Below are 17,922 nucleotides of genomic sequence, written 5' to 3'. Positions count from 1 at the left end.
TTACTCTATGTTTTACATACATCTTTAATCTAAAGTGCTCTAGATCTGATAAAAAAATCTTTCCTTTTATAAGGGACTCAAGCAGTGAGGAATTTTCATATTAAAGCAAACTTGTCATCATTCAGACTTTATCAAATCAAAAATTTACTTAAGTAATGCATAAATTATTTGGTAGTTAAATGAAAGGGGATTATAGTTGTGGTGATAAAGGCTTCGTGAATCCCTACCAGCTTTGTTATCTCTCACCAAACATCTCTCTACAACAACAACCTTATCTCCTCTAGTATTGAAAAGGTCAAAGAATTTAAAAATTTAGGACACTTTAAATAGAGAAAATAACGTTATCTGTCGTTTGTATTTTTGCCTTTATCCGGTCAATAACTAAAGGCTTTACTAAATTCTGTGTTAATCTTAGTATCTCAAAACAGGTGTCTTTAAACAAGCGAGCTTAGCTTTAAGTTTTCGAAGACCTTTTTCAGAAGTATGTTTCAAACGTAGCCAGTTAAAATTGATATAATTATTTTTAGACTGACAAAACTTTACTTTTTTTTTCAAATTTTTCCACAACACTTTGCACAGTATTTTTTCTTGGAGGTTTCTTCCTGAGAGCTGGAATAATGTATATCTATCTCTTATACTTTAAAGAAGCAGGCTCAACTTTTTCAAATCAGATCTATGGACGGTACAATTAAGGTATCAGTAAAAGTCTACCAGCTAGGCCAAAAATATAGGTGGGCCGGTTGTCTAGTGGTAACACGCTTGACTGTCAATCCAGAGGTCTGGGGTTCGAATCCAAGTCCAGGCACTGGAAATTTCTGTGATGCTCTTGAGTGTCTCCCACCTAACTAGAGGCCTGTACTGGTTCTTCCCAGGAAAGACGGCTTCGCGTGTATCGGTGCTATACATCAGGCATGTTAAAGAACCAGACTGTCTATTCGAAAAGAGCTAGGCTAAGTTAGCTGGACACGTCTCTATCTGAAAAGTTCTCTCTGTCTGTTATGGGGCTTTATCTCACTCTGTCCCTCTGGTCAGATCGCTCTGTGTTTGTACTAGTAGAGGATGATTTTGTGCCCTGTGTGACTGCAGTATATGTAAAGCGCCTTTGAACATGTTTATCATGAAATGGGCGCTATATAAATCTGGTATAATAATAAAAAAAACACATTAGGCCCTGATGAATATATGGAGTGAACAATATTCCAAAGTATGATCGTTTTTTAATAATTATGTCATGATAACATCTGAGTATAAAACTGGGGATTATCAGTAAAAGCAGCCTGGTAGCTCAATCACAAGAGCTGTACTGCAAGATTCTTGGTGGTTTTCGGGTCTGGTGTCATATAGTTCACAACCTGTACTATTTTCATATTGCTTTATTTCAAAAACAAAGTCTAACTTGGCTGAAAAGTTTAGAAAAAAGGAGGTTATAATATGATGGTCCTAGGGTTCAACTGCTCAAACAGTATAAAAACACATTCGGAAACTTTCCCTGCCTTACAAACTAGTGATCATATCAATCATAGAATATCTTAGTAAAAAGTCCATATTAGTAAAAAGTCCACTAAAAAGTTGTTTGTACCATACTGTTTAATCAAAATTCCAATCATCTTATATATAGAGAGGTAGAGGCACACCCCCCTGGTGGCAATGTTTTTGCCTTATCGCAATGACTTGTATACTTCTGTTAGGGAGTCATCCAAGAAACATTTATGCCAAATATTAAGGATTCGATGGATATCTGATGTATTAAAATTTTAACATCAACAAATCATAGAAAGAAAGAATTGTTTTACATGAAAATTGAACAGCTAATAAAATGGGTATATTATTCTAGAAATTGATTGATGCTTGAAATCCCGAAAAGGGACCACATTAAGGGTTCACCCTTCTGGACAGTGTAGCACCTAAAATCTCACCATTTTCAAAAAGATGTTGCAAATCTTCATTTTGATGCATTTGCAACAATGTAAGAGTGCTTGAATAACTTTGTTTTAAAAACACTGTTTTCATGAATTTGAGAATTGTTTATTTTAATTTCTTTACAATGGAACTGTTTTCAAAGGGGGACAACCTTTTGAGAATATTCTAAATACGAGACAGTATGGGACACAACGGGAAAACACATATTGAATAACTACAATGTCTGTAAAGATGTTGTTCGTTTACAAACAATCGTTAGAACTTAGTTTTACGGTTTGTAATTCTCCTTTTATAGATTAATCATGTCCGTTTCATGAAAGTCATAATGTACATTTGCTTACAATAGTTGTTTCCCTTAGATATGATTGCAAATGGCAATTTGGTGGACCAACAGAAAACAAGAGTGCCAGAATGCCATAATATACGCCCGTCATAGCAAATTTCTTTACACTAGCACTTGTATTTGCAAATGGAATTTTAATTCTGTGACTGTGTAGTAATTATTGTAATTCTTCTGTTTTTCTAAGTCCACAAAAAAACTCCTTACCAGGTAGAGATACCTTAAAATACACCTAAAATTTGAAAGTAACATCTATGTTGTACCACAGGAAAGTGGTCTTGGTTTTTCCCTACGGTCAATTATAAAAAAGTTACAATATAAGTTATTTATAGTAACAACTAAGGGAAGTTAATATTAAGGTTCTTGTGCATGACATTCTGTCTCATGATGGTGTACAATTGAGCCAAGTTAAATCAAAATCCCTCCACGCATGAAGAAGAAATGCTCAGGACAAAGTCATTCTTGTATGTGACCTTTCGCCTCTAAGTGTGATCTTGACCTTAGACCTAGGGACCTGGTTCTTGCGCATGACACTCTGTCTCATGGTGGTGAACATTTGTGCCAAGTTACATCAAAGCGTCAGTGTACGGATTGCGGGGTCGTGAGTCCGATCCTCTGGCTGGGCGTATGTTCTCCGAGGCTATTTGATGAACGACATAGTGTCTGAAATCATTACTCCTCCACCTCTGATTCACGTAGATGTGAAACATTTTTTTGCAAATGGTGAGATTTTAAAGGCCCTTAACACTGTCCAGAAGGGTGACCCCTAAATGTGGTCCCTTTTCGGGAATTCAAGAATCCATCTGCTTTTTAGAATATTGTACTTATTCTATATGCTGTGCAATTTTCATGTAAAACAACTCTTTCTTTCTGTGATTTGGTGATGTTCAAATTTCAAAACATCAAATATCCATCGATTCCTTAAAGTTGGCAAGCAGTTTCAAAGATGATTTTTTTAACTTCCATTTAGCCATTTAGGTAAAACGAGCCTTCTCTCTTGTGTAAATATTTTTGATAAATCAGGATGGCTTGAACAATTAATTATAATCAGAAACACAGAGAAAGAACATTTCTATGTACTTATTTTGAAATTGGGTCAGCAGTTGTCTGACTTTCAGATTTTCAAAAATAGAGAGGATAGTCCTGTGCCAAGATGTTTTTGGTGAATTTGAAAAAAAAAATTGGGTCACTTTTGGAAAATTTGTGTGAAATAATTTCAAAATCTGATCATTGGTTTAGAAGTTGTCTGAAGATATCTTATATTTATCTCTTGCTACCCTATATACCTAAAGAAAATTGTTCACACTTTTTGAAGAGTACCATCAAAGAATAACCCCTGCCAAGTTTCATCAATTTCAACTGAAAGGTTTAAGTGATGTCATTTGAAGAAAATGTGGAAATATGTATGTACCACAGATTGTGGTTATCACAATAACAAAGTCTTAGCATCTAGCGCTCTGGAAAGCTAAAAACATCTATGACAGCCATATATGTAAGTTATAATCTTCAAATATAGGTAAAACAAAAGGAGATGAAACTTTAAGTCATGATAAAACAAGACATAGAAAATGAACAAAACATTGTGAATGGAGTCAGTACAAAGGTAGTACTTAAGATAGTACCCTTCTTTATACATCCCAATAGATAACTGATTGATAAACTCCTGCTTCTCATCAAATAAACTAATCAGTGAACAAGTGGATTATGGATATTTCTCACACAATTTGACTACTGATAAATTACTTAAGGAGATTACAATCATCATATTTAAACTTTGAGCAGATCAATGGTCATAATGACTTATGGAAGCCATTTTCACAAAATATCAGCAAATTATAGATATCCCAACTAAAGCTTTCCATGTGCCCATTCTGTTCAAATTGGTGAACAAATTCATCTGATTTTTTTACAACAAAATGTTAAATTCAAAGATTCAATATACAAACCATGTTTGTTAATTAATAGTAATATTTTAACACAAACTGATAATTTTGCATCCTGTACATCTTTAAAAACAAGAAGCAGACTTTCTGCACGAGCAGTGATTTTAACATACAAATAAAGAAGTGGACATTTTATATTTTCACTGCAAAATTGATTTTTGAAAACTCAAACTGTGAAGTTTTCATTCCTATAACAGTTTAATATTTCATCTGAAAGAAAATCAAACAGCACAAAAGGAGGTAAGTCTAAAATGTCTTCAGAATTTTTGCAGAAACCTTCAAACCATGCAAAAGACGAAGAAAGATTTGACATGGCTGAATCTAAGCTGAAGAAAGTTAACCAATAATTCCTATAAAAGCCCCCAACAGGGCCAAGTGACTGCTGTAAATGATGTAGAATCACTTTTACCATCCCTAAGTCTCTCAAGTATGGTGCTGTCTGCAGCGGGGATGAGGGTACAAAAGTTCACATGTCGATTATAAATACTGATGGAAAATTAAAAATGAAAAAAAAATAGAAATGTGTCCATGGGACACAGATGCCCCCACTACATGACAAAGGACACAAATTTTTTCCTAGGTCAGGGGCCATAACTCCTACAATACTGAATGAATCTGGACGCGAAACCCCAGGTGCACAACCGCAAATGCTGACCAACATTCCTTTAAACTTTGGTGACTCTAGGTCAAATACTTTTGGAGCGCGACACAACATTAAAATGACCAATTTTTAACTAAGTCAGGGGCCATAACTCCTTCATGACTGAATGAATCCGGACATGAAACCCCAGGTGCACAACTGCACATGCTGACCAACATTCCTGTAAACTTTGGTGACTCTAGGTCAAATACTTTTGGAGCTACGCAGGACACAACATTAAAATGACCAATTTTTAACTAAGTCAGGGGCCATAACTACTACACAAATGAATGAATTGGGAGGGGGAGGGGATGTGGCCAAGGCAAGGTGGTGACCAGGTGTGGGTACACAACTTCACATGTTTATAATAAATGTTCATGGAAAAGAATGAAAGAAGTTTAATGAAATTCTACCAATTGTTTGGTTTGTTATGTACAAACCTGTGGATTTTTAACCAATTCAAGGATGCAATCAAGGGCAATAACTCTAAGGGAAATTGACCAATCCAAAAAAAACTTGACAGGCATCATTGCAGTATGTTGGTTCATGTTTATGTCAAGTTCTATGAAATTCTACCAGCTAGTTACTGGGAAATGGCTGCTGACGGGACGGACGCATGCACGCATGGACGGACAACGCCATTTCAATACCCCCCTCCCGATTTCATCGGCGGGGGATAACAATCAAAGGATTCCATAAACATAGTCACAGGATCCATGAAAACAATAACAAGATTCCATAAACATAGTCACAGGACCCTTGAAAAAAATGACAGATTACATAAACATAGTCACAGGACACTTGAAACTTGAAAACAATCTCATGATTTCATAAACATAGTCACAGGACCCTGGAAAGCAATCACAAGATTCCATGAACACAGTCACAGGACCCTTGAAAACAATCACAGGATTCCGTGAACATAGTCACTGGACTCTTGAAAACAATCACAGGATTTCATGAACATAGTCACCGGATCCTTGAAAACAATCACACGATTTCATAAACATAGTCACAGGATCCTTGAAAACAATTACAGAATTCCATTAACATAGTCACAAGATCCTTGAAAACAATCACAGGATTCCGTGAACATAGTCACAGGATCCTTGAAAACAATCACAGGATTCCATGAACATAGTCACAGGATCCTTGAAAACAATCACAGGATTCCATGAACATAGTCACAGGACCCTTGAAAACAATCACATGATTTCATGAACTGAACCTTAAGACCCCTGAAAACAATCACCGGATTCCATAACTCAAGCCATTACACCATAAAACCCGTAAAAACAATCAAAGGACCATTGAAACAATCATGGAATCCATGGAAACATAATTAAACTTTTAAAATATTCATACATTAAAAAATCATTGGCCCTTTGAAAACAATCTAAAAATTCTCTGAATACACACACATACACACACCTATACATACACACAGGAACTCTTTAAAGCATTCAAATGATATGCAGCTCATGTGTGTTTGCAGTTTTCAGCTGGCAGCTATTTCAGATAATAACTTTATATTCTTCTTACAGTTCAATATAATATACAATGTACTTGGCATACAATGCTCTATTTATAATTTAAACTTATTAAATGGTCACTTGTACTCAAATTACCCATCAGCAAAATAGCAGAATGTTAAGCAAAGGAATTTTGATCAATACATATTTGTGTACACTTCATAACTCAAGGGAGTTATTTCTTACTTGTGGAGCACCAGTGTTTTACTTTAACATAGTCACTTAATCAGACTTCATAACATTTTATGTTCAAGAAAAGGCTAAAGTTGAAAAATGAAAACTAAAGTACATCTGTGCATCAAAAGGTACATGTTGTTTTCCATCTGATTTACCCATTGATTTGAACTCATACATACCTATGCATATGCTGTGATTATTTACCATAACTTCTTTTTGGCCTTTTTGATGATTCAAGTAATAAGAGGGTGGTTAAAAAACGAGCTCAGAGACCACACTCAAAACACCATCATCTGACTGGCCATTTCCGAACATGTAATCTTGCATTTGACCACAGACAAGCTTACTTTCTGAATCTGGTCTCAATAAAAACATTATTAAAACCTTGAAGGTCAAATCAAATACTGGTCTGACTTACCACAGTTGGTATTTGTTCACATGTGATGCCTTCAAACTGTTTTCTCTCTGCCGTGTTGTTAACAGCAACACCATGTTGAGGCTCTACCCAGCATTCCATGATAATCTGAAGTATCCCATCATCCTCTGTGGATTCCATCTCCTCATCATCATCACTTAAACTGAACAAAATATATCATCATCATCACTTTAACTGTACAAAATATATCATCGTCATCATCATCATCATCATCATCATCACTTCAGCTGAACAAACTAGAGCTGTCACAGGAATGACAAATTGTACTCCCACAATACGGCCTTGTCACAGAACTAAGCCAATGTCAAAGCCAAACTTGCTTGACCTTTGACCTACTGACCTCAAAATCAATAGGGGTCATCTGCTGGTCATGATCAACCTCCCTATGAAGTTTCATGATCCTTGGCCCAAGCGTTCTCAAGTTATTGTCCGGAAACTGTTTAAATGTTCCCCGTCACTCTGACATTTGACATTTTGAACTCAAAATCAATAGGGTTCATCTGCTGGTCATGACCAACCTCCCTATTAAGTTTCATGATCCTAGGCCCAAGCATTCTGAAGTTATCGTCTGAAAACCGTTTAAATGTTCCGGGTCACTGTGACCTTGACCTGTGAACTACTGACCTCAAAATCAATAAGGGTCATCTACTGGTCATGACCAACCATCCTATCAATTTTCATGATCCTAGGCCCAAGCGTTTTCAAGTTATAATCCCGAAACTGTTTAACTGTTTCAGGTCATTGTGACCTTGACCTACAGACACAAGGTTGAATTTGACCTGTATTTCATCATGTTACACCTGTGTACCAAAATTTATGATCCTTGGCCCAAGCATTCTCAAGTTATCATCCGGACACCGTTTAACTGTTCCAGGTCATTGTGACCTTGACCTTTAACCTACTGACCTAAAAGTAGAAACTGATTTGTATTTCATGATGTGACACTTGTGTACCAAAATTTATGATCCTAGGCCAAAGCATTCTCAAGTTATCATCTGGAAACCGTTTAACTGTTCCGGGTCATTGTGACCTTGACCTTTGACCTACTGACCTCAAAGTTGACCTTGACCTGTATTTTCTAATATTACACCCGTGTACCAATTATTAGTTAAATCTGTCAAGCCTTTCATTAGTTATTGTCTGGAAACCATGAAAACCAACGGACCGACCAACTGACCGGCAGACCGACCGACAAGCTCACTCCCATATACTCCCCCAAACTTTTTGTTTTGTGGCGGTATAAATATATCACAATCATCAGTTTATAAATATATTATCATCATCACTTAAACTAAACAAAATATATCACAATCATCACTTTAAATGAACAGCATATTGTGTCGTCGTCATTATCATCATCATCATCATTATAATCATCACTTAACCGGGTAAAAATATAAAATGCTCATCATCATCATCACTTAAACTGAACACAAAATAAATCATCACTATCACTTAAACTGATCAAATTATATCATCATCATCATTACTTAAACAGAACAAAATTTATCATCAGCATCATCACTTAAACTGAACAAAATATAGCATCATCATCATCACTCAACCGATGAAAATACATCATCATCATTTAAACTGGACAAAATATATCATCATCTTCACCATCACTTAAACTAAACAAAATGTATCATCATCATCACTTAAACTGAACAAAATATAGCATCATCATCATCACTCAACCGATGAAAATACATCATCATCACTTAAACTGGACAAAATATATCATCATCTTCACCATAACTTAAACTAAACAAAATGTATCATTATCATCATTTAAACTGAACAAAATAATTCATATCATGTCTGACAGGATAACTTTACCATGTATGGTCATACTGATCCTTTCCCTGGTAAAGCTCCTTTCAGTTATTTCCATGGAAATACTTCTTTAAAGTATTTTCAGGATAAAGAATAAGGGAACTATGGGTAGATAAGTAAATTAAGGAACTGGTGCTGCAGCAGAAAATTTCACAAGACAAGCAGATGATAATAGGTTAACATTTGACGTACACCAAACACGCATACATCAATAGTCAGTAACTATGAACTAATTTTAGACTGATGCTGAAAATGGCATGAAAGTAATATGAATCAATTTAAAGTCTGCTTTCTTTGAAGAACCAGTACTGGTGTCATACCAGGAGAGGAGGTGCTAAGGTGATAGCAAGGTTAGAAACTTCCATTCTTAGTTGAACGAGTCAACACTTCATCCATAAGACTACTGCATGTCAATATTGAAAGTCCCAGAAGACTGAAATTGCATTTTATGTATTGATAAAATATACTGTCTGATGAATTTAAAACCATTTTATACACTTAGACCTGTTAAAGGGAGATAATTGAGTATATAATAGTCATAGTGAACAAACTGTTAACAGAGGTAAGAAATACAAGGAAGTTAACATAGATATCAATAAACTGTATCTTTGCAATTTTACATGCTATACATGTATGTGTGCTTTCAGGTGGAGTACAATATTTTATGAAATTTTATGTGCTCAAATATTTAAAGGTCTGCATAACTTTTCGATTTGAAGATTTTAGCAAATAAAATCATTGTGTCATAAGCCATCTTTGCGATTTTAACATTATTTCAGTTGTAACTTGTAAAACTGAAGCTGTTAAAGGCCACAAAAATTCTAAATTTAAAATAACGGCATATCTAGCCACATTCTTATGATCATAGTCTTATCTTCCTTCAACTTTTCTCTTTGATTCTTATAGTTAGCCCTACCAACATTGACAGACTAACTCATACCTTCGTCTGATGAGATAGTTCCTTTAACCTCTGGAGTTTTTCCCAATTAAACATCTATTTGAACATACTTATCTTGTAACAATTAAAACAAACCAGCCATCACATGCTCAGTGGCATTTTATCTGTACTGTATCACCACAGTCTTTGAAAATATTCAGCTTACACAGCTGACAACATTTATTGCATATTGCAAGATACAATACTAAATATCTAGCATTATAAGACATATATTCATTATTAACTTGTAAAATATATGAAGTTAGAATAGTGCTATTTCCAACTCATATAAGCAGAATTTTATAAAACAATTTCTGCATGATAAAAGTAAATGTTATATTTAGAGAAAGTGAAAGGACATATTCAAGAGTACTATACTAGAATTATTTTAAGACTAGACCTCTGGAAGAAAGGAACTATTAACATATCAATCAGATCCAACATGGCTGCCATATTGTTTTAGTTCATACATTTCTGAGGCAAGGTTATACATGACATGCATTTTGGAATGGTATGTTACAATGCTGCAAATCAAAACTGAAAAACATTCTATACAGTCTAATTTGTTATCTTACACGAGCAGAACATTAATGCATAACCATTTTGAGCACATTTACCTAAAACACTGTTAACATGATACAGGAATGTATTTATTTTCACCTAAAAAGCATAGTATAACTAACTTGCGAACATAATTACCTGTCTGAGGAAGTTTTTGTGTATGGAGGGAAGAGTATATACTGAACAACACAAGTTGGCTTCTGTTTAGACTTGACTGTATAGTCTATACCACTCTCTGTGTCCTGTAATGTAAAGAAAAATGTTGACCATATAAATACCCTGCGGTACAGTCTATAACACTCTCTGTGTCCTGTAATGTAAAGAAAAATGTTTACCATATCAATACCCTGTGGTACAGTCTACACCACTCTCTGTGTCCTGTAATGTAAAGAAAAATGTTTACCATATCAAAATTTTACTAAATAATCTAAACTTAACAAGAAAGAAATATATTCCTGTTCGATTCATGCATTCATTTAGTGAGGCTTCCATCGACATGTGGTTAAAAGTGTTGATTTTAAATCACTTGTTCCACACCATCAAGACTCCAAAACGGCAACTGGCCAGTAGAATTTTCATGTCAGCATTTATCTTGTTTTAGTAAGTTTTGGGGTTCTACCAGGTGCTACAAAACACTGATATTATGACAAAGAAGTTACCTGGCTTCTTCTGCCAACATAAATGCTGGAAAAAGTCATTATGACGTAAAGTTCTGTCAGCGTGACTTAAACTAAATAAACAACACAAGAATAGGCATTTCAAGCATTGTGGAGAAATAACAGGAGAGAAACACAACACTGCATGAAAACCTACCTTCATATCCAGTTCTACTACCATGTTGACTATACCCTGATTTGTGTAGCCAAAATGGAAACCCTGCTGTATGCGCATCCTGCAAGGAAAACATCGCCACATCAAAGATTATATGCCACTCATAACAGATCAATTCATCCACAATAAATAATTCATACTTTTCTTGGAACAGCATTGACAATATGGAAGATAGAGTTACGTAACTTATCCGATGGGATCATAACATTGTTAAAAGTGTGAAGTTTTAAGGCATTCAGTCTAGTAGTTCTGAGAAACTGTTTACATGCAAGCCTTTTCTGATATAGACACTAATGATGATACAAGAGGGCCATGATGGCCCTGTATCGCTCACCGGAGTACAATTGCTCAAAATGATATGATCAAGTTTTGACATAGCACACATAGGCATACATATTAAATATCATCAGGTTAAACATTTTCTTGTAACAGTCCCTTTCGACCTAGTCAGGGCCAATTTCCATACCAAGTTTGAGGGTCCTAGGCTCAAATGCTGCATTTTTGTACTAACATGACTATTCCTTACCCTGGAAGACTTAAATAACATTTAAAACCAATCTCATTAGATGCTGCTGAGATGTATTCCTTTACATAAAAAAAGGGAGGTAATTTGTCATCAATTCAGTCAAAAGTTATCTATCCTGATTGTCCGAGTCCATCTGATGGCACAAATGACATTTCAAATCAGTATCTTCATTGGTTACTGAGATACACCCATTTTAATTTGAAACAAAGGGAGGTAATTTGATATAAAATCAGTCCATTGCCTCAGTCCAACTAAAGACTATAATGAAATTTCAAATGAGTTCTATAAATATTTTCCAAGATAAATCAATTTTTATTAAAATCAGGGAAGGTAATCATGCATTGGTATATATGCATGTAGAAGATACAGAGTACAAGCCTATACAACAATATATTAGTAAAGTTTTCATATCGATAAATGTTCAACCAAGAGTTATCTAATATGACTATATCTTACCATGGAAGACATAAATAACGTTTCAAACCAATCTCATTAGAAGCTGCTAAGGTGTATTCATTTAGATAAAAAATAAAGGAAGGTAATTTGTCATAAATTCAGTCAATATGTATCTTCACTGATTGTCTAAGTTCATCTGTTGACATAAATGAAATTTCAGATCAGTATCTTCATTAGTTACGGAGATATACCCATTTTAATTTGAAATAAAGGGAGGTAATTTGACATAAAATCAGTCCATAGTTATCAATCCTGATTGTCTCAGACCAAATAATGACAATAATGAAATTTCAAATAAGTCCTATAAGGACTTACTGATATAAATCCATTTTGATTACAATCAGGGGAGGTAATCAGATATAAAATAACTCTGAAACCTATGATTGGATCTGACAGGTTCGTCATGGAATCCAAGATTTATTGTTGTTGAAGATATTTTTAAAGTTTGTATCAAATCAAACCATAAATGAAGTCTCTATATGGCTGTAAAAGCCAAAATAGCAAATTTTGGACCTTTAAGGGGCCATCACTCTGGAACCAATGACGGAATCTGGCCAGTTCAAAAAAGGAACCAAGATCTTGTGGTGATACAAGTTGTGTGCAAGTTTGATTAAATTCAAATCATAAATGAAGCTGCTATTGTGCAGACAAGGTCAAAATAGCTAATTTTGGCCCTTTCAGAGGCCATCACTCTGGAAACCATTATGGGATCTGGCCGGTTCAAGAAAGGAACCGAGATCTTATGGTGACACAAGTGTTGTGCAAGTGTGATTAAATTCAAATCATAAATGAAGCAGACAAGAAATTGTTGACGGACGGACGGACGCACAGACGACGGACGAAGGGTGATCACAAAAGCTCACCTTGTCACTATGTGACAGGTGAGCTAAAAATTGTGACAAAATCACTAGTACAGTCAAACTCCGTTTGCATAAACTAGGATAATTTGTACACCACTCTTCGCACAAATTCACTGTCATGTCTTGGCAAAATGTTTATTTAATGATTATTTTTCAGTAACTCAAAGTAACGACAACTCAAACAAATTTTGCTTGTCCTGTTGAGTTTAACAAAGTTCGACTGTTTTTGCAAAATTTCTAGGCAATAAAAAGAAAAGAATTGTATAAATAATTTATTTATTTATTTTGTTGGGTTTAACATCACACCGACACAATTATAAGTCATATGGCAACTTTCCAGCTTTGATGGTGGGGGAAAGCCTAAGGTGCCCCTCTGTGCATTATTTCATCACGAGCGGGCACCTGGGTAGAACCACCGACCTTCTGTAAACCAGCTGGATGGCTTCCTCACATGAAGAACCCATATCGATGAGGGGCAAGTGATTTTAAGTCAGTGACCTTAACCACTCAGCCACGGAGGCCACTTGTATAAATATACAAAGGCAATATATGGTCCATATACAAGATAATTTGTAATTAGATGGTTATGACAAGTGATAAGATAGTGAGCATGACTTACTTTGTCAATGTTGACAGTATCCGACCAATACCAGACATAGAGATACTGTTCACACCTGCCTGTTGTAACGTCCAGATCCATCTCTGGTGTAACAGGTACCGAGACAAAGAATTCAACTGATTGGCTGCTGACTTATTCTTTGGCTGACTAGAATATGGTAAAAACTGAGACACCTCTGGTGTAGCCTGTTCTTCTAACTTGGTCATGTCAGGTGGCACTTTTTCATACCTAGAAGCCCGAATTTTATATCTATATATATAATATGTTTATGATAAATATGCTGGATTAATGCCCTTACCCATTTATCTGGACTACAACATTTTTTGAAAAGGAATGTCATTTACCTATTAAAGTGTTGTTTATTGTAGTGATATGTTTTTAATGAACATTCCTTTTCTTCTCGCTTTGCAGAGTGAATGAATGCATTAACTTCACATAGTGACTACTGAAGATCCTACTTTCAACTTATCACATGTTAACAATGATGTAAAGTAGCATAGAAATTTCATTTGAGCCGTGCCATGAGAAAACAAACTGGTGGGTTTGCGACCAGCATGGATCCAGACCTGCCTGCGCATCCGCGCAGTCTGGTCAGGCTCCATGCTGTTCGCTTTTAAAGCCTATTGGAATTGGAGAAACTGTTAGCGAACAGCATGGATCCTGACCAGACTGCGCGGATGCGCAGGCTGGTCTGGATCCATGCTGGTCGCAAAGCCACTATGTTGGTTTTCTCATGGCACGGCTCATTTTATTCTAGATGTTTTCCTAAAGCTAAGATATGTTTTATTTCTGAGACAGAAATACTTTTAATATCAAAGGCCTGAAGGGCCTGAGTCGGCTAATGATTGATGTACTGACAGTATAGTTTACCAGTTTCAGTTTGTTTTTAGTTTTTTTTTCTTAAAATTTCATAACACAGCTCGATATTTACCCAAAATATTATATCCGGATACGATTACACTTTTCTCCAGTTTCAACAATATATTTTACAAATTGTGATGATACGAAGACATTTAGCAGCAATTGGCAGTATCTGACATTGAAATTTATGGTTAAATTACCTCTTATTTAAATCTTTTCATAAAAAAAGTTGTTTCGTTTCGTAAAAGCAGCCAAACATAGACGATCTACTTTCGATTTCAAAAACTACAAGAAAATACAATTTAATGTTTCGCCGATTTGTTTATTTCTCAAAAAATAAGAATTAAAATCATTTTTAATATCAGTAGTAACTAAACAAACCAGTAAGAGCTTCTTCTTCCGATACTTTATCCGTTTACTGACTGCAAACTTCAACCCACGCAAAGTTTATAGAAATCATACGATGCGTGTTTACGTTCAATGTGGGAGAATTAAGGCTGATCGGTTATGTTACCTAACGCATCCAGACGATTCAGATTTTGTTTTTAAAAAAGCATTGTGTGCGTTTCTGTAATTTTATATACGTTTTTATATGCTTAGAAATTATTAGACATGCGTATTTGCATTATTTCAGTACGTAATTTACGCTAATACGCATCTTTTCTGGAGCCCTGTGGAACTATTTTTTGTCTTTCGCTGGATGTTACCCAAGCTTTGTAAGCCTGCGCAATTCTTAAAATGCACATTTATGCTTAATGAGTTACATTCGAGTATTGCACAATTACAAGTCATAAATATGACAGATTACATCGTATTTTGGTCATAGCAAAGGGAATTGACACAACTTAACTTCATTCATGCAGTGAACTGTTTGAAGTTTGAGAAATCTAATGGAACTACATCCCTTCACGTGTTATTCGGTCCATTTAGAGAATCGCTGAACAGCAAGGACTCGTCAAAAGGCTTTCAGCCTTTAGCCGACTCAAAAACTAATTTACACATACTGACCTGATCAGGATACTTTCAACAGGTTTGACAAGCAGCACGCAACATTTGATTTCTGACCACTCTCTTGTCAATGGAGGTTTGTGTACTATGTCTTTCTCTTCAAATTTTCTTAGAGCTGATCTCCTGAAAATATGTGTAGAAGCTTTCACTTGATAAGGTAAGGGAGTAAGGAAATTTATTGACAGTTTAACATCAAACTGAATGGAGCTATTCAAACCTTCACTTAAAATAAAATATGTCATAAACACTTAAATTAATGAAGTATCATTCGAATAAATTAAAAACTGGAAAAATTGCCATAAACTTGAGAGGGTATGAGTGCCTCACATCTTTGTCCATCCCAGAAAAAAAATATCACATACATCTAGAATACATGGTGACTTATTGTATGAAATTTCATTAAAATTCCTTTAAAATTGTGAAGTACTTTGTCCACAAACTTTTTCCAAAAGACCTAGAGACTGCATGACTGAAAGACCAATCGACCTCCTGTAAGATAACTCCTACACGACCCATACACTTCATTTGCTATGGTAAAGAAAAAGTAGAAAATTAACAAGTTCTTATAAAACTTTTATGACTCTCTCTGAAATCAAACCTACCTAGAAGTTTATATACAGTTTTACCTTTCTTTGTCACTCTTAATAAATCTCTTTGGAAACTTCAATTCTGCAACTTTCTGTTTGAGTTCCTTCACCAGTTCATACCGCTGGTATCCTGGCGTACCTCCAAGGAATGCTAGACGTAGCACCAGACATGGGGCTTTTGATGTGATACGTACCAGCACAAACGATGAAGGGGGCTTTTGTTTTGTCTTGTCTTCAGCATTTCTGCAAGAAACAATACAATATAACCTACATTTTCAGCTCAACAAATAATTTTTTAAATACAACTGACTAAATGGAAGGTAACTCACTCTCATATAGACTGGTATATGGGTAACTGGAAGTGTTTACATCCATAATTTTGAACAAAGTACAGCCCACTTTTGAGAGATTTCTCATTTTTACATATAAGTCTAATGAACAACTGACTACAGAAAATATAACTCACTCCAACATATATTTAAGGTAGTTCTGCACGTTTGATAAACCGGAAGTGATGGCGTAACGCCATTTTTCCGGAAAACGTAGAATAAAGACTGGATTCGGCATACGGAACAGAAAATCATTTTATGAATTAATTGCAACCTGTGAGTAAATTTATTACAATGGCACTGTTGCTATATTGTAAAGTCAAAATATGATATTAAAACATATCACTCGTTAAATAATTCAAAATAACGTCTTAAAATTAGCGTGAAATGTCCGGTTTACTTTAATCATGGTCAAATATCTCAAAAATAAGCACACGGACCTATATATTTTATTTCATCAAATTATAGGCCATGTCTTTGTTTACAACTGTGAGAAGTTTCATCAAAATCTACATTGTAGAAAAATTTCTATTCGCGAAAATGTTATGAAAGTTATGATTTTCCCATAGACTTCCATTATGAAATATTGCGTGAGGTCCCTATTTTTCAAATCAGTCTAGCAAAAAATCAAGCACACGACCCTATCTTTTTTATTTGCTTATTTTTTTAGGTATATTCTGAAGTTTTGAAAAATCAGTGTTTAATCAAATTCTACATTGTAGAAATAATTTCGATCCAAACGTGCAGAACTACCTTAATGTAGCGCTGACTACAGGAAAGACTACTCACTTGTATATAAGTTTAATGTAAGAAGGACTACAGGGAAGACTACTCATATATAAGTCTGACAAATGTCTGAAAGATTTCACTCTCATATATAACTGATGTACAACTGACTACAGGAAAAATTACTCTTATATATATGTTTGATGCAAGATGGACTACAGGGAAGACTACTCATATAAGTCTGACAAATGTCTGAAAGATCACTCACTCATATATAAGTTTGATGCAAAATGGACTACAGGGAAGACTACTCATATATAAGTCTGACAAATGTCTGAAAGATTTCACTCTCGTATATAACTAATGTAAAACTGACTAAAGGAAAAATTACCCTTATATATATGTTTGATGCAAGATGGACTACAGGGAAGACTACTCATATATAAGTTTGACAAATGTCTGACAGATTACTCACTCATATATAAGTTTGATGCAAAATGGGCTACAGGGAAGACTACTCATATATAAGTCTGACAAATGTCTGAAAGATTTCACTCTCATATATAATTGATGTATGACTGACTACAGGAAAAATTACTTACTCATTTATAAGTTTGATGCAAGATGGACTACAGGGAAGACTACTCATACAGTCAATATTGTGGATGCGACCACGCGTCCTCAACGACCATTTGTCTTTAACGACCACTTTGAATTCCCCCCGAACAATTTTACTATTAAAATATTTGTGCTAAACGACTTTTGTCTAACGCGACCAGCGAGCGAAACTATTGTAT

The 17,922-nt window shown here is 35.0% G+C and overlaps 1 protein-coding gene across 3 annotated transcripts in view; it reads right to left on the bottom strand.

Annotated features, from left to right (window-relative positions):
• The window catches only part of LOC123525294 (KICSTOR complex protein SZT2-like), a 255,300-nt gene that overhangs the window by 204,616 nt on the left and 32,762 nt on the right, over positions 1-17,922 (bottom strand). For all 3 annotated transcript variants that reach the window (XM_053537974.1, XM_053537975.1, XM_053537976.1), the window contains exons 16-21: positions 16,110-16,313; positions 15,484-15,606; positions 13,615-13,842; positions 11,136-11,214; positions 10,461-10,564; positions 6,971-7,130 (exon numbers count right to left, since the gene is read on the bottom strand). In XM_053537974.1, coding sequence (XP_053393949.1) covers positions 6,971-7,130; positions 10,461-10,564; positions 11,136-11,214; positions 13,615-13,842; positions 15,484-15,606; positions 16,110-16,313 — 898 coding nt within the window. The remainder of the gene's footprint in view (positions 1-6,970; positions 7,131-10,460; positions 10,565-11,135; positions 11,215-13,614; positions 13,843-15,483; positions 15,607-16,109; positions 16,314-17,922) is intronic.

Source organism: Mercenaria mercenaria, chromosome 3 (genome assembly GCF_021730395.1).
Source record: "Mercenaria mercenaria strain notata chromosome 3, MADL_Memer_1, whole genome shotgun sequence".
NCBI lineage: Eukaryota > Metazoa > Mollusca > Bivalvia > Venerida > Veneridae > Mercenaria > Mercenaria mercenaria.
The sequence above is the reverse complement of the archived record's forward strand: the minus strand, read 5'-3'. Positions and strand labels throughout refer to the sequence as shown.